At 39.3% G+C, this 27,658-nt stretch overlaps 4 protein-coding genes across 6 annotated transcripts; 1 reads left to right on the forward strand and 3 right to left on the reverse strand.

The window, feature by feature from the left end:
* Positions 1 to 1,358: 1,358 nt before the first annotated feature.
* LOC117304668 lies at positions 1,359 to 7,399 on the reverse strand. 3 transcript variants are annotated; one of them, XM_033789238.1, is made up of 7 exons: positions 7,131 to 7,399; positions 5,430 to 5,532; positions 4,920 to 5,201; positions 3,843 to 4,070; positions 3,216 to 3,350; positions 2,742 to 2,823; positions 1,359 to 2,283 (listed from the first exon to the last, which is right to left on the reverse strand). In XM_033789238.1, the coding sequence occupies exons 2-7, from the start codon at positions 5,512 to 5,514 to the stop codon at positions 1,860 to 1,862; spliced, it is 1,236 nt and encodes a 411-aa protein (XP_033645129.1). In that variant the 5' UTR covers positions 5,515 to 5,532; positions 7,131 to 7,399; the 3' UTR covers positions 1,359 to 1,859. The 3 variants fall into 3 exon arrangements, with proteins under 3 accessions (XP_033645129.1, XP_033645128.1, XP_033645127.1); XM_033789237.1 differs by having other exon boundaries at positions 3,216 to 3,416; positions 7,131 to 7,398; XM_033789236.1 differs by having other exon boundaries at positions 3,216 to 3,446; positions 7,131 to 7,397.
* Positions 7,400 to 8,268: 869 nt separating this feature from the next.
* On the reverse strand, positions 8,269 to 12,870 carry LOC117304669. The gene is made up of 6 exons (XM_033789239.1): positions 12,544 to 12,870; positions 11,936 to 12,223; positions 11,015 to 11,239; positions 10,281 to 10,439; positions 9,534 to 9,615; positions 8,269 to 9,344 (listed from the first exon to the last, which is right to left on the reverse strand). Exons 1-6 carry the CDS (start codon positions 12,656 to 12,658, stop codon positions 8,939 to 8,941), a joined length of 1,275 nt encoding a protein of 424 aa, XP_033645130.1. The 5' UTR covers positions 12,659 to 12,870; the 3' UTR covers positions 8,269 to 8,938.
* Positions 12,871 to 15,520: 2,650 nt separating this feature from the next.
* On the forward strand, positions 15,521 to 21,859 carry LOC117304670 (ornithine decarboxylase-like). The gene is made up of 12 exons (XM_033789240.1): positions 15,521 to 15,780; positions 16,497 to 16,626; positions 16,879 to 16,975; positions 17,081 to 17,157; positions 17,585 to 17,757; positions 17,933 to 18,067; positions 18,695 to 18,860; positions 19,266 to 19,467; positions 19,593 to 19,693; positions 19,872 to 19,998; positions 20,532 to 20,619; positions 21,346 to 21,859. Exons 2-12 carry the CDS (start codon positions 16,516 to 16,518, stop codon positions 21,374 to 21,376), a joined length of 1,308 nt encoding a protein of 435 aa, XP_033645131.1. The 5' UTR covers positions 15,521 to 15,780; positions 16,497 to 16,515; the 3' UTR covers positions 21,377 to 21,859.
* A 41-nt stretch (positions 21,860 to 21,900) lies between these two features.
* Positions 21,901 to 26,667, reverse strand: LOC117304671. The gene is made up of 2 exons (XM_033789241.1): positions 25,689 to 26,667; positions 21,901 to 23,134 (listed from the first exon to the last, which is right to left on the reverse strand). The coding sequence occupies exons 1-2, from the start codon at positions 25,918 to 25,920 to the stop codon at positions 22,311 to 22,313; spliced, it is 1,056 nt and encodes a 351-aa protein (XP_033645132.1). The 5' UTR covers positions 25,921 to 26,667; the 3' UTR covers positions 21,901 to 22,310.
* Positions 26,668 to 27,658: the final 991 nt, after the last annotated feature.

Genomic DNA, 27,658 nt, shown 5'->3' on the forward strand with positions numbered 1-27,658 from the left:
TGAATCCGGTGCTCTTATTCATGGAATGCCTTCCATGGCAAATAATATATCCTCCTTTGTTACGAATTTAAAGTAATGTTTGAGGATCATATACCCATTATGTTGCTTTTCATGAGTTGCTTCTGCTCTTAATTTAAGTAGCCACAAACTATTCCCTTATATGAAAATATAAATTCTCCCACAAGACAGTAGCATCTTATTCATCCAGCCATCTTATTCATTCATTCAGGTTATTATACTGAGTGGATGCTTCATCAAGCACCAACAGGCTTATCTAGTGTTCTCATCTCATTATTTTATCCCCGATGCAAATTTAACATCCTATAAATAAAAGTCAGATACTGCTCTTTCTGTTTTACATGGCAGGTTTTATTTTATTGTTGTTAACATGGAACAATTTTGCTATACTTTATCTCGAATCTTCGTAAATTTCTAAGACATTTCGTTATAAGCTGTTCGTTCGTAGATATATGTTTTAATAATGAGGCATTCGTGTTGCTTTAGAAGATGAATCAATCCAGTGATATACAGAATGTATATTTGGTTTGCGGTAACACCATGTGTGTATCTACTTGCCAGGTAGAGTTGTTCTTAGGGAACTGTCTTGCTTTATTCTACTGCCGTGGAGTAGATAATCGGAGGTTCGGGAGACTTCTCAGTTCTGAAAAGAACTGTCCTGCTTTTTAACTATTACCAGGGCGGATGGTATATATACAGAATGTTTGTCATAAAGTATCACTAAGAGTTCCTCATATTAGCAATACATTATTAAACGCATACCAATGCTTTATGCAATAATAATCAAAAATATTATTTAAAAAAATATTTGCTAATCTTTCAGCCCCTTGAAATAAATCAAGTTTTATTTTTGCTGGATACCCGTGGGGCCTGTTTTCTATTTGTAAAAGGGTTAACCATTGTATGTCATAGAGCTATGCGTCATATCTAGCGATCACACAAATTATGACAGTACGCCCTCTATCAATTAAGTTCCTCGTAATTATCAACACATAACTAGAAATGCATCTAATGCTGAATATTCGAAAAATGCTCAACAGTGTTTGCAAATTTGTCTTCCCCTGAAATCAGATCAAACTTATTTGCTGAAAAATATACCACTGGGTCCTGTATTTATATAAGTTTAGTCGTTGAATGATAGAGCTATGCATTTATTACGAAGATCCTTGCTGCATATACTAGGGATCAAACAAACTATGATTAGTGTGTCCCCTGTATCGACTTAAAATTGAAACAGATACAGGTCTTTAAAGTCATAAACATAGGTCAAGTACTTGAAACCACCATTAAGCAACAACTCTGGATCAGGTGTTATTTGTTGAAGTCAGAATTTTGTTTATGTACCCCCCCCCCAAAAAAAAAAAGTTTAATAAGTGTGACGTGCTCAACGAGTTCCTATTAATTTTGTCGGAGGGAGAAACACAGCCTTTATTTCCAGACCAACCCCGGATTATAAAGGAAACTTCCATCCTTTTAAAACCTTTTCCCTTCTCTAAACTTACAACATGCTTATGCAGAGAACGTTCTCAAAGCATTGACTTGTGACAACATCAAAAGGTTTTTGAAATGAGGCTAATGCGAGAAAAAACATTAGTAAAGATGTCCCCCTTTTTTAAAAGCTATTATGATCTTTCTACATGGCATTTCCATTTAAAGTGTACTCGACAGGGCATTTTATACAAGCAATGTTGCTAGAATTATTTCTCAAATTGTCATTTTCTTGCTTTTTACAAACTCTCTGATCCGAATTGACCTTTTTTATGATTATTTATTCCACCTCAACACCTGAAAGGGGTGTGTCGATATGACTCGGAATCAAGTCATGACGTCATCAGCCTGGTCTAATTCTGACTCAGTGACGTCAACTTGATATCTGCATACTCGTGAACAATGTCATTACTGGACTGCTCTTGAGTGAATTTGTGGTTTTTATTTGTTGGAGGCGGATTAGGAATCTCGTACGCTGACATCGCACTTGTAGTGACATCAGATTCTTTCGAATTCGGATTGACTGCAGCTGCAGGGCTTGGAGTTTCATACGTTGAGTCAGTAATGACGTCATATTCCGACGAATTGGGATTAATTGCGCTCTTAGGACTTGAAGTTTCGTACGTTGAGTCTTTAATGACGTCATATTCTGGTGGGTTTGAGTTAACTGTACCCAGACGGCTTGGAGTTTCGTAGGCTAACCCTGGAGTGACGTCAGCTTGTTTCGTGTTGACTGTACCATTGGCACCATTTATTCCCCCGTCTCTTCTTTTTTGCCTGTATATTTTATAGGACAACATAGTTTAATTAACAATGTGGTTAGTAAGTTTTTCAACTGCCCGACAGTAGGGCCTACTTGTTATAGGCAATCATTTTCACACGTCGTGGACGTAATTTAAAGGGCAGGTTGCATCAAGCATAACTGGTTATTTTCCCTGATGAAGTTCCTCATGTGCTTTATTGCCAAGGGAAGTGCGTCTACCTGTTGTCCTGTTGAGTCTGCTGCCACCGAGCGTCCTTTTTATGCAAGTCTGTCAAACTTGATGTAACTTGAGACATGTGTCTTGGTAGTTATAATGCATTTCATTTGAACTTTAAATGATAAATGGTCATCACCGTGACCCGTGTTGGTCATATTGACCCTATCCATAGTTAAGTTTATGCTTCAGATTGGGCCTCTTTGACCTAACCCGTGAAAACTAAAAAACGTGATCTGAAGACAGTTTGCATCTTACCTCTTTCTGAAGGTAATAATGACAATCACAATGAAAATCATCAAGGATACGATTACTCCAACTGCTATTCCAATGAAAGCCCCTGGTTGGATTAACAAAAAACATAAACATTATCCAGAATAGCGGATTTGAGACATGGTTTCTAGTAATCATAGCAACTTCAAACTCCTTCCGGTTCTCTTTGATGTACCTACTCAGTTGTTCCCTGAATATCACTGTGATCTGATATGAATAAGCTTCCAAATCCAGAGGCGCTATTATGTTTTTTTGTTGAAAACATTAATAATTGTTTTGGGGTGACTTTTGTACACATTATGAGTAAGTTTAAGATACTTGCTTTATTTCAAATGAAGCAATGACATTGGGGTCATCACAGCACAATAATTATCAATATTAGGTTCTTTAATAGTAGTTCGGGAGAAAACATTATTTCTCTGGACGATTTGAACTGGTATGAATTTTAGATAGACAAACCTGTTTTGGATGTTTGTGGGTTGGGTATCTCTCGCCCATCAGTGGTGTCACCAGGGTCACTCGATGGCCCTCCCGACGAGGCGGTCACTATCATGTTGTTAGTCTGGTTCGTAGTCGTGGGCACTACACTTGTAACTGTGTGTGAAACAGTTGTCATTGCCATGGGTGTGTTATTAGTCTGGGTCGTTGTCGGGGGCGATGCTGTGTATGAAAAAGTTGTCGGTGGTACAACTATAATATGGAAAAGGACGGATACTTAATGTCACTCATTTATATTAATAGGATTTGATTGTTTTTGTTTTCAAGCCCTATACTTCACGGAGCCAACGAAGGCGATTGCTTCATGCCCCCTGGTCATGCCTTGGTGCCATTGAAATGCTCCAGTAGAAATGTACAATTTCCTTATCATAAGGGTGCCCTTTACCAAGGAAAAAATGCCCTGGCGCCCTTGCCCTTTCACTGAACGAAGCATACATGCCCGTGTTTTACTATTAGCGATTATATCCCATTGAATGTCCTATCGATGTGTGTTAAGTCTATGGTTCTGTAAACCTTAATGAAAGTATCGTCGCAGTGAAGTTAAGAATAGTGGAAGTGAGGGTGTGTCTGATGTTATTGAAACTTTACCTGCTGTGCATGTTGGTACAGAGTTGCTCCATTCTGCAATGTTTTCCCTCTTTATACATTCGATGGTCTCGGCTCCTTGAATAACGTACCCAGTGTTACACACGAAGCTTACATGGGTACCGAAGAACTTGGAGTTGGCTAAACTATAAGAGACGTGGGTAGGATTTGTGACTTCATGGCTCCCGTGGGCTGGTGGGCCAATTACATTATTGCAAACTCCTTCGGAAACTGAAAGTCAAACACAAAATATTCTTTGATTGGAAGTCATATGTGGTTTAGTTTGCACATCCTAAAACGTATGCTTAAATGCAGTGGACACTATTGGTAATTACTCAAAATAATTATTAGCATAAAACCTTTCTTGGTGACGAGTAATGGGGAGAGGTTGATGGTATTAAACATTGTGAGAAACGGCTCCCTCTGAAGTGCCTTAGTTTTTGAGAAAGAAGTAATTTTCCACGAATTTGATTTCGAGACCTCAAGTTTAGAATTTAAGGTCTCGAAATCAACCATCTGAACGCACACAACTTCGTGTGACAAGGGTGTTTTTTTCTTTCATTATTATCTCGCAACTTTGATGACCGATTGAGCTCAAATTTTCACAGGTTTGTTATTTTATGCATATGTTGAGATACACCAACTGTGAAGGCTAGTCTTTGACAATTACCAATAGTGTCCACTGCCTTTAATATAATGTTATATATTTACCTAGTGTGAAACGGGCGTTTCGGAGTAATGTTATGTGACAATGTATAAGTTCAGCTCTGCTTTTCAAAAACAAGTTGAATCATTTAAACAAGCTGCAGTCAAGAAGACTTCATTTATAGCAGAAAATTACTTCAAAGTGTTGTGTGATATACTTGCATTGATTTTAGGAATATGTCCAATTTCCCTGTACCTTTTCCTGGTACTTAAATTATCAACCAACGCTCAATCGGGCGGAATTACAAAAAACAGCTGCTGGTTGAGTTTTTAAGCCAAGAATTAGCACATTTTTTTTACAAATTGGGGGGGGGGGGGGGCAAATAGTTTGTGGTGTTTTTTGTTGGGGGGGGGCAAGTAAGTTTCTTAGCTTACTTTTGTAGATTGATATTCGCCAATGACCACCGCAGTATTGGTTTGAGTTGCCTGGACAAATATTCCGGCACTCTGATTCTTTTGCTGTCCCACGTCTTCCATAATCCTCGTTGTTTCCGCAGTAACACTCCGTCTCAGATTCTACACCAGCATATTTATAAGATCTACTGCCACAGTAATTGAAACACCACTCCACGGACAAGCTGTTGGAGGTTGTTGAATCCCCACTCAAATCCCGACCTCTCCATGTCCCATCTTCAAAGCACCCCAAATATCCAGGTCCTATATAAAACGATACAAACGTAGCTATAGCAATTCTAATAGTGGTCACCAAAAGAGATGTTTCCAAAAGGAGATTAGCCGTTAAAAAAAGCAGTCTAATTTAAACACTTTGAACCACGCACACAAGTTGTTTTCTGTGTATTTGTAAAAGGCACGAGTTGTGGGCAGCGAAGACAAGAAACTAAAGCACTGATCTTGAAACTGTGTAATAGAGAGAGAGTTTCTTACCGGTAGTCTGCGCATTTGATGACGTCATTAGTTGATAAACCAACGCCGTCCAAATTAGTGCAGCTCCGTACAATGAATGAAGCATTCTTTTGGTTCCAAATGCCTGAAATCAAATTGTACAAGTAACTGAATATTTGTATAAGAATATGAGTGTGTGTTGTACTAACTGGGTGTGTTTTACTTCCTTGTCGGACTACACTTTCAAAGTTTCCTTTGTATAATATAAGTACTGCCATTAAGGACTCTGGACACTATTGGTAATTGTGAAAGACCGGTCTTCTCATCTTGCTGTATCTCAACATAATTAATAACAAACCTGTGAAAATTTGAGCTCAATTGGTCGTCGAAGTTGCGAGATAATATTGAAAGAAAACCACCCTTGTCACACGAAGCTGTGTGCTTCCAGATGTTTGATTTCTTGACATCAAAATCTAATTCTGAGGTCTCGAAATCAAATTCGTGGAAAATTACTTCTTTCTCGAAAACTACGTCACTCCAGAGGGAGCCAATTCTCACAATGTTTTATACTATCAGCATTTCCCCATTACTCGTTACCGAGTGAGGGTTTATGATAATAATTATGGTGAGTAATTACCAATAGTGTCCACTGCCTTTAAGCCGTGTTTCATAGTGTGCCCCCCCCCCCCCCCCCCCCCAATCAACAAATTCTGTCCCCAGTCAACACTAAACTCAAAATCATATCCTATTTAGAAATTTATTTTCTGCTAGGTGAAATTTACTTCCTTGTGTCGGACTACACTTTCCAAGTTTCCATTATAAGAACTGCCACTAAGCCGTGTTTCATAAGTCCGACTCCATCAACAGATTCTGCATTTCCCTATTCGACACTACTCAGCTATTCAGCGATGCATCTTTTTTTTCAAGACATCACCGGGCCCAGTGTCATGGAGCTGCTTAAGCACAACACTTTGCTTAAGCAAAATAATCCTTGCTTGGTAAAATCAGACCACCGGTCAAGACTCTATTCAATATTGTTGTTGTGCTAACTAAACAACAGCTAAATACCAGGCTCGAGCAATCTTTGTGGCATGAAATTTTGGTCAGTAAAATGTTTAATACGAGCAAGCTATTTTCGTGCTTAAAGGCACATTTTTTGCTTAAGCAGCTCCATGAAATTGGCATCGTTGTATCTCCCATGATGACATATTTGTTTCGAAAACCACCATATTTTATCAATGATTATGCTAATACATGACTATATTTGTAAATGAGTGAATTGCTTTGGTTCCAAAATGTATGAAATAATATTGCACAAGTAACTGTCTTGAATATTGGTATTAAAATTTGAGTTTTATATTTAGCTGGGTGTCGGACCACAGCGTCCACTTTGAAGTGTGGCAATGACCTGGCTAGTGCCTCCATCGACACTATACTTATTACTAAACCCAGTATTCAGACATCTGTCGTACTTCCATTGATGTCTACTTTCTTTCAAAAACCACCAGATACTCAGGCAGTATTATTCAGATAGGCATCCTGTATTATTTGCATGACTCTGTTTCGACAAATATCCACATCTAGGTAATTAGTACATTAGTTTTTATGTAGACACACTCTCACCAAATGTCGAATAATGCCACAAGCATTTACCCGTCAGTTTCAAATCTGTTTCATTCTTGGTTATCCTTTTCCATTGTTTTAATATTTTGTCATAAATCTTCGAACATAATATAAACTTACCTTTAGACTGATTCTATGCACGAGAATCAAGTACAAGCCACAACCGCAGCAACAAGTGAGAGTTAGCAAAGAACATACACATGCAGTTCCTTCATAGGGTACACCACTCGTTTTCGCAAAACGCTACAATGATTTCGTGTACTTTGCAAAACCAACTTTTGTGCTACCAGTCAGTGATCAATAGTACGGCTCAGTGTACACGGTGCACTGTGTGGAGTTTTTTTCCACTTCTTTTTTGAGTTCATCACCTGTTGCAAAAAATCCATGATACTATTCTTCTTTAGTTCCGCATTTCATTGTAATAGGGTGCGTTCGTTTAGCTTCCCTGGGTCGACCCCGGTGTGTGGTGGGGTTTTTTTTTCCAGGACGAACGTGGGTAATTATCTGCACACGTTCGTCCTGGGAAAAAAAACCCGCCACACACCGGGGTCGACCCAGGGAAGCTAAACGAACGCATAATAGGTTTTGAGTGTAACAATGAATAAAAGAGAGAGCCCTCACTCGTTCAAATTCGTTGGTATAATAGTATTGTATACACTTTAGGCCCATAAGGGTGTAAAATGCCAACTAAAACACTCGCACTACCTCCTTTGTTACGAGTTGCTTCGGCTCTTAATTTAAGTAACCACAAACTATTCCCTTTTATATGAAATATAAATTATTCCACAAGACAGTAGCATCTTATTCATTCATTCAGGTTCTATGAGAGTGGATGCTTCATCAAGCACCAACAGGCTTCTCTAGTGTTCTCATCTCATTCTTTATCCTCGATGCAAATTTAACATCTCTTTCTATAAATAAAAGTCAGATACTGTTTTTTCAGTTTTACATGGCAAGTTTATTGTTGTTAACATGGAACATTTTGGTTGCTATGTTTTATCGAATCTCCATACAATTGTAAGACATAAGTGCATAAAATAACAAACCTGTACAAATTTGGACTCAATTGGTCATTGAAGTTGCGACAAAATGATGGAAAACACCCTTGTTGTATAAAATAGTGTGCTTTTAGATAGGAAAAGTATTCTGGCCAGAAGTCTTTTATAATTTTAGTGAGAAATAACCTCTTTCTCAAAAACTACGTTACTTCAGAGGGAGTCGTTTTTCACAAAGTTTTATATTATCAACAGCTCTCCGTTGCTCGTTACCAAGTAAGGTTCTATGCAGTGCCTTTAATGCTGAGGCATTCGTGTTGTTTTATAAACAAAACAATCCACCGTGATATGCAGATGGTTGCGAACAACACTCCACTTAACAGGGTAAACATACCAATACATACATGCATAAAAAATGCTAACAGCTTAAATATTCAAAACAAAATCAAATCAATCATATTTGCCTAAAACTATAACTCATCACAAAGCTCCTTGCTGCTAATCTAGAGATCACACACAATTCTTTTTTCGGGTCCTTTTCGGCATAGCACGTCTTAGTATCAAGCTTATATACTAATGAAATAATATAGCGTGACAAATTCTATATAGGCTAACTATGACCACGTGACTGTTCACTAGGAACAGATCCTTCGCATTTGTTTGGTGGATCGTGCGTCATTCATTATCTATTATTTTGCTATGTTTTACTGACATGGTGCTCCAATATTGGAGTCCAATATGGATAGTTATCGGACACTCCGAGGCATCGTTCCCACTCGTTCCCGCCCGTTTGTCCAAACGAGCCAAGGGCGTGTCAACAAGGAGTCGTCGGCTATTGGTTGTATTTCACTTTCTAAATCAACAACCACAGCCAGGAAATGTATTTGCTTGTTGGCTTTATTCTCTTTCTGTACCATTATTATCGAAAGGGATTCATTCATAAATGATATTTTCAACCAATCCTGGATTTTCTTTCGCAGTTGTGAATGACTCGTACCGTCCATTTGAATCGTTTCCCGCCATTTCTGAATCATTTCCCGCCATATCTGGCTCGTCTCTGAACGAGGAACTCTCGTACAGAACATTGTCAAACAATCCAGTTCCAGCGTTCTCATGGGCCCCCGAAGATGGCTGAATGACTGTGTTGACGTAATTACTCTCGCCACTCCTGGACTGTTTCCGAACAACCTCACTGTAGAGCTGTGCTTGTGGGTTTTGGTTTGGCTCTTGAGGGTCCCTCTCCGTCGTTTGAACTGTGATCTCGTACATATTGTTTGAGAAACTCATCCCCATCGTATCCGTGGCAACAGCAGAGGGTGACGCCTTCCTCTTGCTTCTTCTTTTGAATAAATAAAATGTATAGAAAATAGTGAGATTTGCGTCTAGAAAGTTGCAAAGTTGAAAAGCGAGGACGACAGAGGTCGCTACTTTTTTTACATAGACCTTTTCGCAAATACCCTTTTTTGTTTTTACCGCCCAAGGCCGGGTTGCAACTTTCTGTTTGTTTATGTTTGTTGTTTGAACTTACCTTTTTCTGCAGATAAAAATGATGAAGGCGAGGCCAATGATAACTGCTAATAGTACTCCAATAACAATTCCAATGAGGCTGCCTATACAATAAAAGAAGATTGTTGTTTAACAAACATATTTTTAAGTTATAAGTAAGGATAATATATAGGAATGTTGTGTCAATTTAAAGCGGAATTGGAAATGCAAGGCATTTGAGGCAGCAGCCATTCTATGGGTACAAACTCTTTACTGAAATGGTTGAATTGACCTGTTGGTGTTGCTGCCACCTAGCGTCCCCAAAAGGGTAGAGTTTGACTTAGACTGGGCCCCTGTCTTTATCCTGCTCATGATCCAGTGATTGCATTGGATACAATGATATCATTGGATACGTGCAGTGACATGAGCTTTACATGCCCAAACAGAACACTGCTGTCACGTCCGCAATAGATTTTGACTGCGTATCTCTATGTGAATGGAATGAGGTGAAAGGTGAAAATACACGCCGGTTTGAAAGTAGGTCTCTGGCGTGTTTCACGAGCCTCGAAGTGTGACGTCAGATGTTCAGGCTATAAGTTTGACTTAGACTGTTCCCTGTCTTGTTATCCTCCAACCACTGGTCTTATCAGGCCCGGCCAGTGCGTTCATTTGATACAATGATTTCATTGGATAAACGTGATGTGACGTAATCTATTGTGACCATGTTCTGATGTATTTTAATGATAAAAACAGCCGGTTTCAATTTGTTAAAGATCTCCTTGATTCGTACCTTGATCTAAAGTGAGTGTTTGCTGGGATTTTGTCGACGCTGCCTCGGTGCTCGATGGTGGCGCACGACTCGCGTTTGTGGTTGTTATCTTACCGGTTGAGGGCGCAGTCGTGGTTGTTGTGGGCACAGTGGTCGTTGGAATCGTCGATGGTATAACAGCTTAGACGAGGAGAAACAAAATAGGTGTATCAGTTAAGGTTTCCCTTTGATGCTGGAGTGGTCAGAGAGGGTAATCCATTTCCAATAAATGGACGACCGAGTTTTATGTTTCAAAAGTTTGTGATGTCATCTTGGGTCACACAAAGTGTGGGTACTGGCATATATACCAGCATGTGCTTAGACAGTTCTGAGCTCTGAGAGTGGTGTGCAAAATAAACTTTATTTGAGGACCACATAAGGCCTATTCTCAAAGAGATATTATTGAATAGTCGGTCACATTATTAAAATCGAAAATTGGAGTAAGTGAGTCATTCGATAAGACGGACGGATCAATATATTGGGTCATTCGGTAAGACAGACGGATCAATATATTGGGTTGGTCAAAATATTTCGTAGAAAAATAGTCGGTTATTCTGAAATAGTCTTGTATTGTTTGTTATCTGCTTTGATCGCTTTTGCCAAATATGGATCACAGATAACAAATCTTGCAAGTGGCAGTATTCCAATTTGGAAAGCTTTCAGGGAAGATAACAATACATGTTTTTCAAATAATACTACATATACAGGCGTATTACCTCTACACGTTGGTACAGTGTCACTCCAGCCAACGGTGTTCTCCTGTAAGAGGCACATAATGGTAGAAGACCCATCGAGAACATACCCAGCATCGCAGAAGAAATTCACCCTTGTCCCGAGGAACTTGTAGTTGTCTAAATTATAAGACAGACCACTCGGGTTGGTGATCGAGTTAGTGCCATGGGCAGGTGGGCCTATTGCATTACTGCATACTCCTTGTGAAACTGACAAAAAAAAATAACAATATTTTATTCTTCAATCCACAACAGGGATCGATTTCAATTTTTAGTAAAGCAGATGTTTATGTCTACAAAAAACAAAGACCGAGTATAGCCAGCTCAGAGCAGGCTTAAGATTTAAGACTATAATTATAGACCGCGCTATTGCAATCGGTCCATAACAAAAGACTGTCTAAGCTGGTCTCAAGTTTAGCCGGCTATAGCGCATAGACTGGTTTAAGACCGCTTGGTGCCATCCGCCCCAGATGTTTATGTCTACAGGGGGCTAAAATAGCGCCCCCTTGTTGATTAATCTTTATCACGACTCGTCACAACTGATATCCTGAACATCTGACGTAACACTTCCAGGCTCGTGAATTACGTTTAGATACCATGGCTCTTGAGCCTATAAGTCAATCCCTGTCCACCACGAGCGTTCGTGACCTCGCTTCATTTTACATGGAGATTCGCACTCAAATCCCTCGTACATGTAATCAACCATTATAAAAAACATAATTGCATGATATGTAATGTACTATGTGCACACAAACATTATGCACGCTACATGCTGCAGACGTGACGTGACGACCGAAAGTGAAGGCCCTTGCTTTGGCTCGGCCCTTAATCGCACGGCCTCGACCCTGATGGTTTTTAACCAGTCGCTACCCTTTTATTCCCAACATTGAAGTGTGATTTGCTTACTTTTGTAGATTGCTATTCGCCAACCGCCGCCGCAAAACTGGTCAGAATCCCCCGTGCACGTGTACTCCTCGCAGTCCGACTCCTTTACTCGACCGTGTCGTCCATAGTTCTCATTATTACCGCAATAACATTCTTCTGCATATTCCAAACCAGCATACGTGTAGTCGACATGTAAATTGTCTTGGCAATGTTTGAAACATCGCTGAACGGAAAGGAGGTTGAAGGTTCTGGAGCCACCTTTGAGAGCGCGATTACTCTTATCCACAAAGCATCCGAGATGACCTGGTGCTGATAAAGATCCAAAAAGAAGAAACAAATTAAAACCCGAAAGTTCATCAATAATTATTATTCATAAATACCTCAGACAGTTTCGCTATTCCTATTGGTGGAGAGCGCGTCACGTGGGGTGTTTAAACCGTTGATAAAGACTTGGTGTGCACACAAAATATCCAACCTGCCCGGGTGTAAAGGAAAACACACTACAACAATATTTATTATAGTCCTTGAAAACCCGTGACATAAAAAGATAAGCTTTTAGAGATTTGACTTTTGTGGTACAAAGTTTGTCAAAAAATCAAAGGTTAAAAGAGAAATACGAGTTGACAAACCGTTAATTTGTGCGAGCGCTGATACCACTACTTGGCATATTATAATCCAAGCACCACCCCGCAATCTGCATCCACCTTTATGGGATTTCAATGTCTGGAACCGAAATTCTTTCATCTTTTCCCTCTGACGAGTAGCTTTTATATAGATTACAGGCAACTAACAGGCGCAAGACCAAGTATACAACCAAATCTGGCGTATGACCAAGGTATACAACCACTTTGTTTGATTAATTCAGAACACAAAGGCCTTTGTGACTGTCGTCGAATAATGTGTGTTTTTCTTCCTGTTTTCGAGGTGGTCATTTTACATAAAATTATCAATCTTTTGACCATGAACTGTGGCTGACACTCGCTGCCCACACAGGGGAAATATCACGCACGTTTTCTTCCTGGTGCTGGTGTGGTGGTAGAATAATATGTTAACTCCGATCAGCCTCTCATATGAGCCTTTGCCAAAACACATCCGGTAGTCTACGTGTCATAATGCACAATTCACAAACTCTCATATCAGTAGCGGTTGCATTATGGAACTGCATCCTCTTTTCATCATCCGCCAGTTGTTTCCTCTGGACCCAATTTCAAAGAGCTGCTTTGTCTTGTCTCTGATTGTCCAGTTGTCTTGTCTTTGTCTGTCAAACATCAAACTGATAGGCCTAGTATGGGCATCGGGTTATCAATTCAGCATCAATACTGTTAAACGTTTATACTGTCCCATGCAGTTTAAAAACTAAAGTCTATTTTGTTCAATATTAGGGAGGTTTAGTCGACGTACGTTTGCAAGCAAAAACGTGAACGTGAACGTCAGAAAATTGTGTCGTTTATAGGTGACGTCACCACTTTGTGCTTATTTTATGCTCGCGTATGACATCTGCACGTACGTACCTGACGTGAGAAACGATAACTTCATGTATGCTTAAAACGAGTTTGACAAAACAAATTGTTGACGTTCACGTTGACGTTTTTGCTTGCGGAAACGTGCAGCTAAACCTCCCTAATATATTTTGTATTATATTAATACGTGCATGATAAGGCGTGGAAGGACAGTCACACATAGCGAATCAGGGTGAACCTTAGTCAAATATATGTGGCATCCAGCACAGACCTAAGAGGAAGGAAGTCATCGTCCATGCATCAACAAGAAAACAATTTCCATGCAGTTGTAATACCGACCTTTCCGGGTCAAATAGAAGCTACAAACCTCCGAACCTAACACTCATGACCGGTACAAAACAAGTTATATGAAACAACATTCGTTTATGCAAGCAGGCAGACCAATAATGTTGATGCAAAAAGATACCACGTGGTCGAATTGTTGGTAAAAAAATGAGGGGTGGCATTTAACAGATTCTGTGTGTCTAGAAACCAATGAATACGTTGTACACTTCAAGTCTATAGACGATGTGACCTCTGACGTCACACAAAAACCATAACATGATTCGCGCGCATATCGCCGGGCAAAACCTTTGTGTTTTGGCAGCCAGCTAGAAAGTGTATGCAATCTTAGCATGACTACGTGTCTTTTTGCCCGGCGAAACATGACTTATACAGTGATTTTTTTTTCAACCGAGGGCGGTTTGAATGTAAACATAGGTCACATCGTCTATAACATGTGCAACATTGAGCAAGTTTGAGTGAGTGACTAGGACAGACTAGCTGACCAGAAACTGTGACATAGCTCTCGAGTTGATCACATCATGGAGGTAGACCTCCATGATCATATCGATCATGCTGCTGCAGTGCTTGGTTCGATATGGTCAATCTCCCTGTGTTCTATGGTTTCTGGTTAGCCTAGTCGGTGTAGTTGCTTACCAGAACTTACTAATTTGTATTAAATGGGGCACTTTGAAACACTAGGTGGCAGCAGACTTCCCAGGTAAAATGATATTGTTTGTGTAGTTCTGATGATGCGTTATTTCCGAAAACAATGGATTTACCTGAAAAGTCTGCTGCCACCTAGTGTCCCAAAAGTCAATTTTGTTCTGCTTATTTCTCAGAAACTATAGATGTTCACACAAAATCTTGTATGCTATATCTTTCATACTTCATCGTTCATGCGTTATCTTTTAAGCCACATTATTTGTAAATCTGTTATAATACCTTATCTTTCATTACGTTATCTTTCAACCTACGTCTGTCATAATGTCTTTCAGACAATGGCAAGAATAAAAGCCGCTTGTTACATCACTGTACTGATTCAATAGACTGAATATAACAGGGATTCTGCAAGGTAAGCAACAATATTACATTTTTGGTATAATTATAATGGGTAGGGTAGATGGCTTTAGCTTCGATCCAAACCCTGTTTATTATAATAAGATGCCCGGTGTTGAGATTCCCCCCCCCCCCGCGAAGATTCTGTCCCTCGTACGGCTGACCATAGACCTTATCGCAAATACCAATGCGCACGCGCAGACTGTTGAATAAGGTGCATTGTGGGATAGATATGGATAAAATTGGATACAAGCTGGACCACAATGCACCTAATTCCAAGCTTCACGCGCGCGCCCCAGTATTTGCAAAAAGGTCTATGGAGTACTATCCCTCTATGGGCTGACTGTGTACAAACTTCTCCTGTTAGCGCCCTCTTTTGAACCGCCCTCCTCCAGGCTCCACCCCATTATAAGTGTCCCATAATCGGGACACAAAATGTTTCTCGTGATCACCTTCCAGTCCAAGGCAATTGTGTATTTAATTTTTGCTTTTCTCCAATGTACTTGTCAAATTTGTGTATAACATAGAAGTAAGGAAATAAATGTGTATCTGAATTAAAATTAATTAACGTTGTGTATATGTCAATGAACGGAAAAAGTTGCGTCGGTTATATTTTTGTCATAGACACTTTCATTGTGAAATATTGTATGTGAAAGAAAGTCAAATAGCAGCAGTAAATGTGGTTTAATTGCCTCATCGGTATTCGTGCTACACTATAATGATGGTCTGCACGCATGCATCATAGGGTAGGCCATATGGTAGCTTGGGGTCGTTGGGTCTACAAAGTCGTTTGGAATGGATAACCTTTGTCAAGCCATCCATGAAAACAGTCAACATAATGCACAAAACGCACCTGTATAGAAAACACAAGTAGTTCGGTATTAAATCTGCTGTCTGTTTTCGGTTGAGCGATTTCTGGTTACACACATCGTGAATTCAATCGTTTCACTGCGTCCACGGATACAAATGAGCCTTTTGCATTGTGGGCGTTGGTTAACTGGGAATTGAGCTGCAGACACAGGCAAGGTAAGTAACCAACAAATCGTATGTTTCATTTTGATGCGAACGTTCGGCAATTAATACAAGTATTAGAATACAATGGTGTTAAGTGGTATTTTATATTTAAAACAAAGAGGCCGTTACGTCGCGTCATTCCAGAGGCTCACCCAGGCAGGCCCCAGTGCCCTGCTTGTGGAGTACTGTTAAAAACCGTGCAGCATCATAGTATCTACGCAGCTCCTGAATTCAGAGCGGGCCGGTGCTTGCGTAACATTTTGCGTAAAGAGCCTTGGACAAGGCTACCACAATGTACACCAAAATATATTCTAAGAAACAAACTGTTGTTGTACAGTGTTCACCAAGGCCAGTGATTTCAGCTCTAGATCAGCATCAGTCAGTATTAAATGCCAAACACAATAAGCTGTTTGATTTTTTCAATTGAATACTACTCGGCATTATCTCAGTATTAAACAGTTATCAACAACAATAATGACTTTCATAAACCTTATCGCAATAGGAAAAGTTTCCGTATGGCGCCACCACTTTTTCATTCGATATGAAATAATATAGTATCTAATTTACCTCAATGAGATATCCTTTTTTGTAAAAATTAGTGAAAAAGTGGTGGCGCCATACGGAATGTTATCCTCGCAATACCCGGTATACGCGCTTTAGGCGTTGAATGAGGTGCATATAGTGGTGAAAAGGTGGTTACCGGCTGAGCTTTTCATTCTTTGTTTTAGTGCGGCTGACTGGTTTGACATGGAGCTGTTCGAAGCAAAAAATCTCAAAGTCTCCCTTTACGATAAGGGGACGACAATCAGAGAAATTGCTGCTGAAAAAGTCAAAGTGCAAACCGACCCAGAAAGAGAGGTGAGAAATTAGGTGACCGACAATTTTTTTTTTTTTTTCTCATTTTCATGGGGTTTTTTTTTCAGCATGACGGTTAACCTCTGTTGATTATGAGTAACACAAATAACTTAATAAATACGTAAACAAATGCATTTTTCGAAATTTGATTCTCTTTCGGAAAGATAGTCAAGCATAAACAATAACACATGATAAAAACAACTCCAAACATAAATATTGTTTTTTGTAAACAAAATGCTTGATTTTGCTTGCTAGGAATTGGATGACCCTTTTTTTATATTCGACATCGGTGACGTCATCGCTAAAGACAGGCAATGGAGGGATTTACTACCATCTGTGGAAACATTCTATGGTGAGACGTACAGCTATCATGAAATTAAAAATATTAATATTTAGTTAAAAATAAATATAAGTTCAGGTTATGATATTTCAATATTTGTATATTCCTTCACATCAGCTGTTAAGAGCAACCCAGACCCAGTGATCGTGAAGCTGATGCTAGCACTTGGGAGAGGCTTTGAATGCGCTAGTAAGGTAAGCGGCTTGTTTTTTGGGGGGTTTTTTGGGTTTTGTTTTTTTTTTTGGGGGGGGGGTTGCTTTGTACTAGTATACAGTGCTAACACACTTCGGTGTATGGGTAAAAACCAAAATTTATATTCGTTATCCCCGATGCAAATTTAACATCTATTGTACTAGTTTGTTTATTAACTTTGATTTTTACCCATACACCGATCTGTGTTAGCACTGAACACTCGGTACTTTCCCGAGTCCTGTGAAAAAATACCACAGGAATATTACTCGGGTGGGATATGAACCCACAACCCTTGCAATTTTCAATAGTTTGTTTTCTGTTGGGGCGTTGTGGTGTTGTTGTTTTAGGGCGTATTTGTTTGAGACCTCAAGTCTCTTCCAGTCTACTTCATGGATTGAAGATTCTTTGATTTATTTTAATCCGGTGCAGAATGAGATTCAGATGGTGTTGGATCTTGGGGCAAGTCCTGAAAATGTAATTTTTGCTCATCCTTACAAGCAAGAATCGCATATTCGATTTGTCCAGGAGAAAGGGGTGCGGAAGATGACCTTTGACACGGAAGAGGAACTTTACAAGGTCAAACGGATATATCCGGGTGCAGAGTAAGTTTCAAACATGAGAATATATCTTGCAACTTCGATGACCAATTGAAACCAAATTTTCAAAGATTGGTTACTCTGCATAATTTTAGGATACTGAGTAAAAATGCTGGTTTTAACAATTACCAACTGTGTCCAGTGCCTTTAAGCAATGTTATAAATGTCATTGTTTGTTCAGGCTAGTTCTACGGATAATATACGACAGCAAGACGGCCATGTTTGTAACTGGAGTTAAGTTTGGCTGCCATGAGGAAGACGTGCTCCCTCTTCTAACACTGGCTAAGAAACTTGAGTTGGATGTCGTTGGGGTCAGGTAAGAATTCCCCTTTTTGTCAAAAGCACGTCGACACTTTGGAGTAGGGGATACTGTTTATTATGTGGAGTGGAGTATAGTGTTTATTATGTATGTAGTGTGGATCCGAACCTCGAGACACTCTGTGGACTTGCACACATCCACACCAGGTTTTTCTTTTTCCGCCACAAAGAAACTAGGACTCGTCCTAGGACACTTTGAATACACTGCAAAAACTGGAGTGTTAAATTGATTCTTCCTGGTATCTATATGTGACAACACCAACATGGTGTTATTTATCCCCATTACTAAATCGTTGGTGAAATTAACACCGTGTCGGTGTTGTCACATAATATAGATACCAAACGAATCAATTTAACACCCCCAGTTTTTGCGGTGTAGGAGCTATTCAAAAACTAAGTTAGGTCCTAAGTTAGGACGAGCAGTTATGGTCCTAGTTAGGTCAAACTCGTCCTGTCTCAAGTCTTAACTCTTTGCGAAATCCAACAAAGGACTATCGATAGAGTGTTTGCAACACAGAGCCGTATGAACATAAATCAGAAAGGGTTTATTCGTCTTGTGAGAATTAAATCTTGATGTTTTTATTTGCGTAAGTGACACTTGTCTCATTATTACTCGTGTTCATAGTTTCTATATTGGAACTGAGCTTCAAGACAAGGATGTTTTTGAAGGAGTAATACAGTATGTGAGCCCAATGTTTAAATTGGGGCGTTCTCTGGGTCTTAGCATGAATCTATTGGATCTTGGAGGTGGGTTCCCCGGAAGGTTGCGCCCGAAGACACCCTTTGAGGAGGTAAGGCACTTCATTCACTTGCTCTTCAATACATTTAACACTAAATACAATAATAATAAAACGGCTTTTATATAGCGCCCTTAACCTCAAAAGGATCCCGAGGCGCTTGACAGGGGTTACAAATATTCAGCACGTTAAGAAAGTACTGAACAATTTAAGAACAACAGATTATGAGTGCTTAAGAAAATTACAAACGACCAAAGACCATTTTTTTAAATTTAAGCAAACAAGAACAAAACTGGACAATTTAAGAAAAACAGATTAAGAATGTCTAAGAAAATTACAGACGACCAACAAAAATGTAAATGGACAAGCACAACCGCGTTTTGTTTATTTGGTTATCTGTTGAGAAACCGCTATGTATACACAAATAGTTATGCATAAATAAATTTGATCCCCATTTAGTTTGCAGATAGTATAAAGATGTCTTTGGCAAAGCATTTCCCACCAAGCCGTGGTGTTCGAGTCGTCGCTGAGCCAGGCACGTTCTACACACGATCAGCGGGATGGCTCCTGGCTAATATAATGGCCAAACGTTTCTACAAAGGACCCCAGGGTGTCCAAAACGTCGTCCAAAACGGTGAAGGGGATGTCAAAAATGTTGAAGGTTTGTTATTTGATGTCAATGTTGGGATGCACCTAGTGAGAATACTGGTCTTTTGAATTACCAAACGTGTCCAATGCCTTCAAGTGACTCAATACCGTTTTTAATTTCAATATTTCTATTATCAGAATATCCAGTTATGATGTACTACCTGAATGTTGGCATTTACAATTCATTGTTGATGTCATTTCTGGACCAAACTTACTTCGACCTTCCGGAGCCGCTAAAGGTAAAACAACATTTCAGTAAACAAAATTATATTCTTGTCAAACGTATATTCTTTAGTTCTTGATTTGCAGATGTTTTTTTGTTTCATTTCTATTCAAAAACAAAATGATAATTAGAATTCCTTGTACTCAATACCATAATATCATCCTCCATTGTTCCATTTTTGTCACATTTTAAAGACTTCAAGAAAGGACGCTGACCTCAAATTGTCTCGTCTTTGGGGCCCAACTGGTGATGGCGATGACGTTATAGTCACCCGCTGTATGTTGCCTGACATGGACGCAGGAGATTTCTTAATCATTTCCGGTAAGCACTTTTTTATTTCATACATTATTATATTAGTTTAATAAATTTATTGACAGATTCGTGATCTGCCAGTTGCATGCTTGTATAATCCACTTAAAGGCAGTGGACACTATTGGTAGTTACTCAAAATAATTATTATCATTAAACCTTTCTTGATTATGAGTAATGGGGAGAGGTTGATAGTATAAAACATTGTGAGAAACAGCTCCCTCTGAAGTGACGTAGTTTTCGAGAAAGAAGTAATTTTCCACGAATTTGATTTCGAGACCTCAGATTTAGAATTTGAGGTCTCGAAATCAAGCATCTGAAAGCACACAACTTCGTGTGACCATGGTGCGACAAGGGTGTTTTTTTTCTTTCATCTTGCAACTTCGACGAACGATTGAGCTCAAATTTTCACAGGTTTGTTATTTTATGCATAATATATTGAGATACACCAACTGTGAAGACTATAGTCTTTGATATTTACCAATAGTGTCCAGTATCTTTAACAATATTATTGGCAGCTCTTATAATACTGTCTCTTCGTTTAGATGCTGGAGGCTACACTACCACGTGTGCAACCACATTCAACGGTTTCTGCATACCCAAGACGTGTTACATCGCACCCCAGGAAACAAGGTTGTTTGTTTAACTCAAATCTCAAGAACAAATAACGAATACTTTCAAACGTGGTCCTGTCTCCGAATATGTGTCTTAGCTTACCCTCGTCCTAATTCAACCACATACACTTCTCGATCGGATCGCTTCTGCTTGAGCATATTGGTAATTATTCAAAGTAGTTAGCATAAAAACTTACTTGGAAACAATCAATGGAGATTGATAGTATAACACATTGTGAGAAAATTAGGCTCGCTCTGAAATAACGTAGTTTTTAGAAAGCAGTAATTTCATACCAAGTATTTTAATTGGATTCGAGACCTCTGTTCTGCCATCTTGTCGCTAATTTTGAACTCGTTTTATTTTCTCTGATCTATCTTGCGTTAGAGTAGTTGTCCTGTCATTCGTTTGCTCTTTTATCTGCATGTCTGTCTGGTTGTTTTGTTTCTGTGTCTGGCTGTGGTTTACAAACTTCTGCTGATCAAAACGACCCCATACCCTATTTTTACCCTGCTTACTGCAACTTAATGTTATTTTAGCTTTACATACTTGGTACATGTAACATCAAGAACTCTATATTTGTATAGCTAAAGCTCCCACTAATGAATGCTTCCCCTCTAAGAAATGTTACTTGTTACTAGTTAATCATAATGCATATTGATTTTAAATAACTGAAATTCGATAACCATTTTGATTTGTTGAGTTTGTTTGTTGTTATATCTTTTGTTTATCTTTTTTATTCTGTAGATCTGTCCTGGAGGAAGCGTTCCCATTGTAATAATAGACATAACATCAATGACAAGACGAACATGAGAATTCTCAACGTTAGTAATACTAATATTGGCTTATTATGAGCGCACATATCCGTCACGTAGTGACGCTCATTGCTTGCACATACAATTGTGCTATACTCCTAGGTGAAGGGTTGTGACCGGGATTCGAACCCTCGCCCGGTCACAAGAACTCGAATTTGATGCTCAAAACTTCTCGGCCATGACGCCCTTTATTCGACACATTGAAATGACTCCAGTCAGAACACCATCTCATTATAATGCTTTTATTTTTGCTCTTTATATCACTTAGAATATAACAACCGTTCTTTACAATACTATAGTAAGTCTAATGCAAGAGTAGATTATATTGTAAGGAAAATATAAAGCACATAACGAGAGTATACTTTTGAAGGTAATGGACACTATTGGTAATTACTCAAAGTAGTTAGCATAACAACTTACTTGGAAACAATCAATGGAGAACTGTTGATAGTATAACACATTGTGAGAAAATTAGGCTCGCTCTGAAGTAACGTAGTTTTTTTTATAAAGCAGTAATTTCATACTAAATATTTTAATTGAATTCGAGACCTCAGCTGAGATCTCGAATTCAACATCTCTAGGCACAAAACTTGAGCGTCAAAGCTGTTTTTCTTCCAAATTTTAAGAAATTGATTTTTATTCGGATTCCGAGTTGGGCTATATTATCCACAAACCAAGTAATAAATTTCCGGGGGTCAGGTTGACCAAGAAGCTGTGTCAAAAAAAAATTAACTCTGATTTTTTGGGGGCCTCATTTTATTTCTGGTCAGTGGTTAAAAATGGGATTTAAACTCAGATTCCGCACCAATTTGACCCGTTCCGAGTTCATGTTGACACATTTTGGGTCAAACTGACCCTGGAGTGGGTCAGGGCCACGTGGATTATATTAGTTGCCTTTTACTCCTGTGGTTCTACCAGGAGCTCAAGCCTTGTAATATAACCAAGGGGCAAGTTTGGATTTGTGGAAAACATAGTCAAGTCCACGTAACCATTGATAAGTCGGTACTCGTCTTTTCCTTCATCCAATATTTCAAGGTCCCCAATGTACACTGTACCCTTAAACCAATAGTAAATCTCATTTCTTAACACTTCAATCGTCAGATTAGCTGGCCCTGAAGCGTCAACTTCGCATTCCCCAAAGGTCCCAATTGACTTGGAAATAAAGTCTGGTGTACCATCCGAAAGTACGTCGAATTTATGTGTGATCTTTGCTGGGGCGCCCTCTTGAAACCCACGTGGAACGATGAACGCAATTACCGACTTATCTACGTAATAATTGTATGAGATAAGACCGATGTAAACTGCTTGATTGGTGAGGGCATACTTTGCAATGGTGACTCTATTGCTTAGGAATTGCTCATGGAATGGATCATTTGCCTGCAGATGGTGAACCAAAAGAAAGCCTTTCTTGTTGAAGTCGACATCGGCAAGATGACGTTTCACGGCTGCCTCGACCATCTCCTCGTTCCGCCGTCTCCTAAGTGAGTTCATGACGCTACGGAAGGCACCAATAGAAAGGTTCTCAAATACTGAGTGGACTGTCACCACACTTGGATGGTCGAAGTTGTCAAAGTAAAGAAAGTCTTTGATGTCACCGTTGATGAGGTTCAGACCTGGACCTTCTTGTTCCAGGGAATTGATGAAGGTTTGCGATGCTTTGTACAGCGATCCCACACCCGGTATGTACTCCAGCAAAACACTGATGGTATTGGCGACATCATCTGAAACATTGAAGAAAAAGAATGGGAAGACAAATTATTGATTAGGTTTTAACCCGTTGCCCACCAACACAGTGCATTAAAGGAAGAAGTGAGAATTTAAAGCGATTGTATACGTTTGGTAGTTGGAACCCACTGTTTGTTTTATTAATATTAAGTTGTTATAATACCATAAAACAACCCGTTAAGTTTTCATTTCAAAGGGAGAATATCTGTGACAGTTATGTCCACGCAGAAATAATAATCTGCAATTTAAATACACAATCTGAGAAGCGTTTCTGACATAATAAACGCTTCTCAGATTATTTTGATTTTTTTGTATAACTGATTTATTCTTTTCATAACCACTACAAAGTGAAATTTGTCTCAGAATGCTGTATACTATCAGAAGCTGCTGTACGTCGTCAAGTAATCTTGTATTAATCCATAATTTGAGTAAATGCTGGCCCAACGTACACCGACCCTTTAAAGGCGAAAGTGTAAACAAAAGTCGATGTCGTGTAAATTGCCCTGGACGCTATCACGACCATTAAACTAATTGTCCCCATAGTCGAAAACTTGTAAATTGATATCACAATATGCCTGAGTTTGGGTCCTTCGTAAAAAGGCTATAAATAATTCAGTTGATGCGACAGTCATTTTTAGTGCAACTAAAACTGTGCACTAATCATAAGTGTATATATAAATCTCTCATATTTGTTTTGCTTAGCCCAGATAAAACTAAATAGAAAAGATGAAATGTTAGAGTGTATAAAAACGACAGTGTTGCTTTAAAATGGAGACTTGAAACTTGAATAAAGAAAAATGCCAAGGCAAAGATTTAATCATCAAAGGGAAATTCTCAACTCGGCGCGTAGGTCTCATGGGGTGCGTTGGGTCGGAGAAAAACATGTGCACTGTTGTTAATTGTGTTGTTAAGGTTGGTTCAAAGTGAAAACCTCTATCTCTATTGACCCATTTTACCTGACGTCATCATCAGAAAAAAATCTTGAATGCGCCATACTGGTGGGCAATTTCACTGTCCGTTTTTATATACAACTCTATGCTGTGCGTTATGCAGTGAAGTGTGTAATTTAGGCGACGCGGCGTTAATATACGTAAACATCAGTCGCCGCGTGTGACGCGCGTGCAAGGGGTCAATAGACGATGTGACCTCTGACGCCACTCGGAAACCATAACATGATTCGCACGCATACCGCCGGGCAAAACCTTTGTGTTTTGGCAGCAAGCTAGAAAGTGTATGCAATCTTACCATGACTACGCGTCTTTTTTCCCGGTGAAACATGACGTATACAGGGTTTTGTCAACAAAGGGCGGTTTGAACGTAATCATAGGTCACAACTTCTATATTTATTATTTGGTTTGCGGTAACACCGTGTGTACATATACTCGTCAGGTAGATTTTGTTAGAGAACTGAATGATATATTCTACTACCGCGAAGTATATTTTCGGATTTCCGGAGACTTCTAAGTTCTGAAAAGACCTGTCCTGCTTTTTAACTACTACCTGGGCGAATGGTAGAAAACCTCTTTCCCACCACTGAGATCTGTAGCCCATCCTTGTTTTGTTTTTCTAGAGGATAGTTTCATGGACCAGTGTGCCGAACCGGGGGCCAAATTCACAAAGTGAGATTGATCTTCACGGAAAAAGTAAGGCTTTTGGTTCCTGGAACCGTTCGATTGTTTGAATCCTATAGACCATGTGAACTTTGTTTACTATAAGTGTTACCTTATACATTCTTTGAGTATTCTGGCAGGCAAGATACTGCACACTGGTCCTATGGGAAAGTTGACATTTTGTGTCATAATAAAACCAAGAGTTATGAAAGTAAACGCTGGACAGGTTTTGAGATGTGCCCCCTTTCATCATATCAAAAGTTGATAAGAATTAGACAGTGCAATCTCCATAAAATAAGATTTTCTGTTGTCTTCCATTGAGCTGTGTACAAATCGTGCCTGCAGGAAGTCCAGGCTCTGTGGCTCTTTTGTAAACATGTGATGTCACGGGTCACATCGTCCATAGGCCTACACAAACAAATAATGTATAAACGGTGCGTCCGTTTATCTGAGTCCTTTTGAAACGATATAGATTATAACGATTGTCATAACCGTGCATCACTATTAGTAATTACTCAAAATAATTTCTAGCATAAAAACTTACTTGGTAACGAGTAATGGAGAGCTGTTGATGGTATAAAACATTGTGAGAAACGGCTCCCTCTGAAAATGTATTTTTCAAGAAAGAATTTATTTTCCACCAATTTGATTTCGAGACCTCAGATTTAGATTTCGTGGCTCTCGAAATCAATCATCTGAAAGCGCACAACTTCGTGTGACAAAGGTGTTTTTTCTTTCATTATTATCTCGCAACTTCAACGACCATTGAGCTCAAATGTTCACAGGTTTGTTATTTTTTTTGCATATGTTGAGATACACCAATTGGGAAGGCTGGTCTTTGACAATTACTAAAGGCGTCCAGTGTATTTAACCCATCTTCAACACAATTGTTACTGAACCACAAGAAAATGGAATTTTTTTAATTTTTGTTTTATCTCACCGTCCACGTTGTCTGTACGCAGTGCCGACATCAGATTGTCCAAACGGGTCGTAATACTTTCTTTGATTGTCTCCAAGCCTTGAAGATCATCTTTGATTACATTAATGGCCGCCTGGACATCTCTGGTGTTGCTCACGCACACCGGGTTGGACGCAGTCGAGATAGCAGCCCCTCCGGTTACCGACAACACACCGGCAACTACCAACAACACAATACCAACAAATCGCTCCATATCGCTGGAAAATCTCCAGATTTATCGTGTCAAACTGAAAAGAAAGCTCCCACAAACTTATTTTCAGTTGCACTCTCGTGTTTTCCCCTCAACAGTGTTGTGGATGATGGAACCTTACAAGTAAATCGGGGCTCCCCGCCCGCCCCGCACGTTTTATTCCAGGACAAGCGCGGGGCCAATTAACATAAATGGGCGTATTTAAGACGCAACACGCGCACTGTAAGCCAATCAGGGGCAATCTCTTCTTGCCTTGGTATTAAACAATGGGTACGTCCACCATAGGTCAATGTGAGAATTACTGTCAAGGCCCTTTCCCACCCTTCATATTCCAAACTCCCTTGCGGACATTTCATTTATACAGAAAAGGCATCACGAAGTAAATGTATTTTGCTCCGTACCACGACGTTCCACTCCGTGGACTGGTACCGGGCGATACCACTGCTTGCCCCCCATGGCCTTCTGCTCAAATCGTGTCCAAACACGTTCACTCGTAAGTTGATATCACCAGAGCAGGATAAATTAAATTATTAAAAAATAACAATTTAAACTTTGCATGGTGATAGTAAGGTGTGCGGTAACATGGAGTGATGTATTTTACGCACTCCGTACCACGACGTTCCACTCCGTGGACTGGTACCGGGCGATACCCAAGCTTGCACCCTTGGCCTTTCTGCTCAAATCGTGTCCAAACACATTCACTGAACCATTGGGGTAAATTTATTTAATAACAAGTAGAATTTCAAATTGTGCACGGTGGAAATACGATATAGTTAAAGGCACTTGGAGTATCTCAACATATGCATAAAATAACAAACCTGTGAAAATTTGAACTCAATGGGTCGTCGAAGTCGCAAAAAGAATAATGAAAGAAAAAACACCCTTGTCACACAAGTTGAGGGCTTTCAGATGCTTGACTTCGAGAGCTCAGCTGATCGAGGTCTCGAATTTAATTCAAATATTTCAGTGAGAAATTACTTCTACTCAAAAACAATGTTACTTCAGAGGGAGCCGTTTCTCACAATGGTTTATACTATCAACATCTCTCCATTGCTCGTTACCAAGTAAGGTTTTTTTGCCAACAATTATTTTGAGTAATATTACCATCCAGTGCCTGGGTTTGCAGTAACACCATGTATACTGATAATCTCTAATAGAGTTGGGGGTAGTTCTAAAAAGAACCGTTCGTTTCAACTCAACGTTTCGATCAATAGTATGCTCTGATCGTCTTCTGGAGAAAGGCACTTTATTTACATTTAGTTTGTATTTATTCCACCATTGACTGTTTTTGGTTCGGTGCATACTTTGGTTTCATTGCAACACGACTTGCTTCAACAAGTTAACCAATGCTACTTGGTTCTTATGTAGATCACACATCCAGTAATATATAATTTTGTTGGATACGTCTGTTGACCCTTTTGAGGAGTAATGTTCTGGTGTCCTTCCCAGTATTAACTCGTACGTGGAAAGGACACGAGAAAATTACCCAACATGATAATTCATTGTGTTGTTTCGTTCGTTCACTTGTTCCTTTTGTTTTGTCATCACGGGAAACCGACACTACTATTCCTTTATTATTTAAAAAGGGTAATCTATACACATTTAAATGATGAAAACAAATAAACCATCGTTTTATAATTTTGTTTTGCTTTAATAAATTTCTCTTTGAGTAAATAACAGAAATATTATGATTATAGAAAACCATTCCTTAACATGTTTTACCAGTTTATTACTGATAGAG

This window comes from Asterias rubens, chromosome 21, assembly GCF_902459465.1.
Source record: "Asterias rubens chromosome 21, eAstRub1.3, whole genome shotgun sequence".
Classification (NCBI taxonomy): domain Eukaryota; kingdom Metazoa; phylum Echinodermata; class Asteroidea; order Forcipulatida; family Asteriidae; genus Asterias; species Asterias rubens.

Excerpts from the sequence above, each read along its gene's own strand:
- LOC117304669 (XM_033789239.1), bottom strand. The coding sequence starts at position 12,658 with ATGAAAGAATTTCGGTTCCAGACATTGAAATCCCATAAAGGTGGATGC. Across the intron at positions 9,616-10,280 it reads AACACTCACTTTAGATCAAG|GCAGCCTCATTGGAATTGTT; the intron begins GTACGAATCAAG and ends TTTATTGTATAG. Across the intron at positions 9,345-9,533 it reads ATTTTTATCTGCAGAAAAAG|AAGAAGCAAGAGGAAGGCGT; the intron begins GTAAGTTCAAAC and ends TTTATTCAAAAG.
- LOC117304670 (XM_033789240.1), top strand. The coding sequence starts at position 16,516 with ATGGAGCTGTTCGAAGCAAAAAATCTCAAAGTCTCCCTTTACGATAAG. Across the intron at positions 16,627-16,878 it reads AAACCGACCCAGAAAGAGAG|GAATTGGATGACCCTTTTTT; the intron begins GTGAGAAATTAG and ends TTTGCTTGCTAG. Across the intron at positions 16,976-17,080 it reads ATCTGTGGAAACATTCTATG|CTGTTAAGAGCAACCCAGAC; the intron begins GTGAGACGTACA and ends CCTTCACATCAG.
- LOC117304671 (XM_033789241.1), bottom strand. The coding sequence starts at position 25,920 with ATGGAGCGATTTGTTGGTATTGTGTTGTTGGTAGTTGCCGGTGTGTTG. Across the intron at positions 23,135-25,688 it reads GCGTACAGACAACGTGGACG|ATGATGTCGCCAATACCATC; the intron begins GTGAGATAAAAC and ends TCAATGTTTCAG.
- LOC117304668 (XM_033789236.1), bottom strand. The coding sequence starts at position 5,514 with ATGCTTCATTCATTGTACGGAGCTGCACTAATTTGGACGGCGTTGGTT. Across the intron at positions 5,202-5,429 it reads ATCAAATGCGCAGACTACCG|GACCTGGATATTTGGGGTGC; the intron begins GTAAGAAACTCT and ends CGTTTTATATAG. Across the intron at positions 2,284-2,741 it reads ATTATTACCTTCAGAAAGAG|GCAAAAAAGAAGAGACGGGG; the intron begins GTAAGATGCAAA and ends TAAAATATACAG.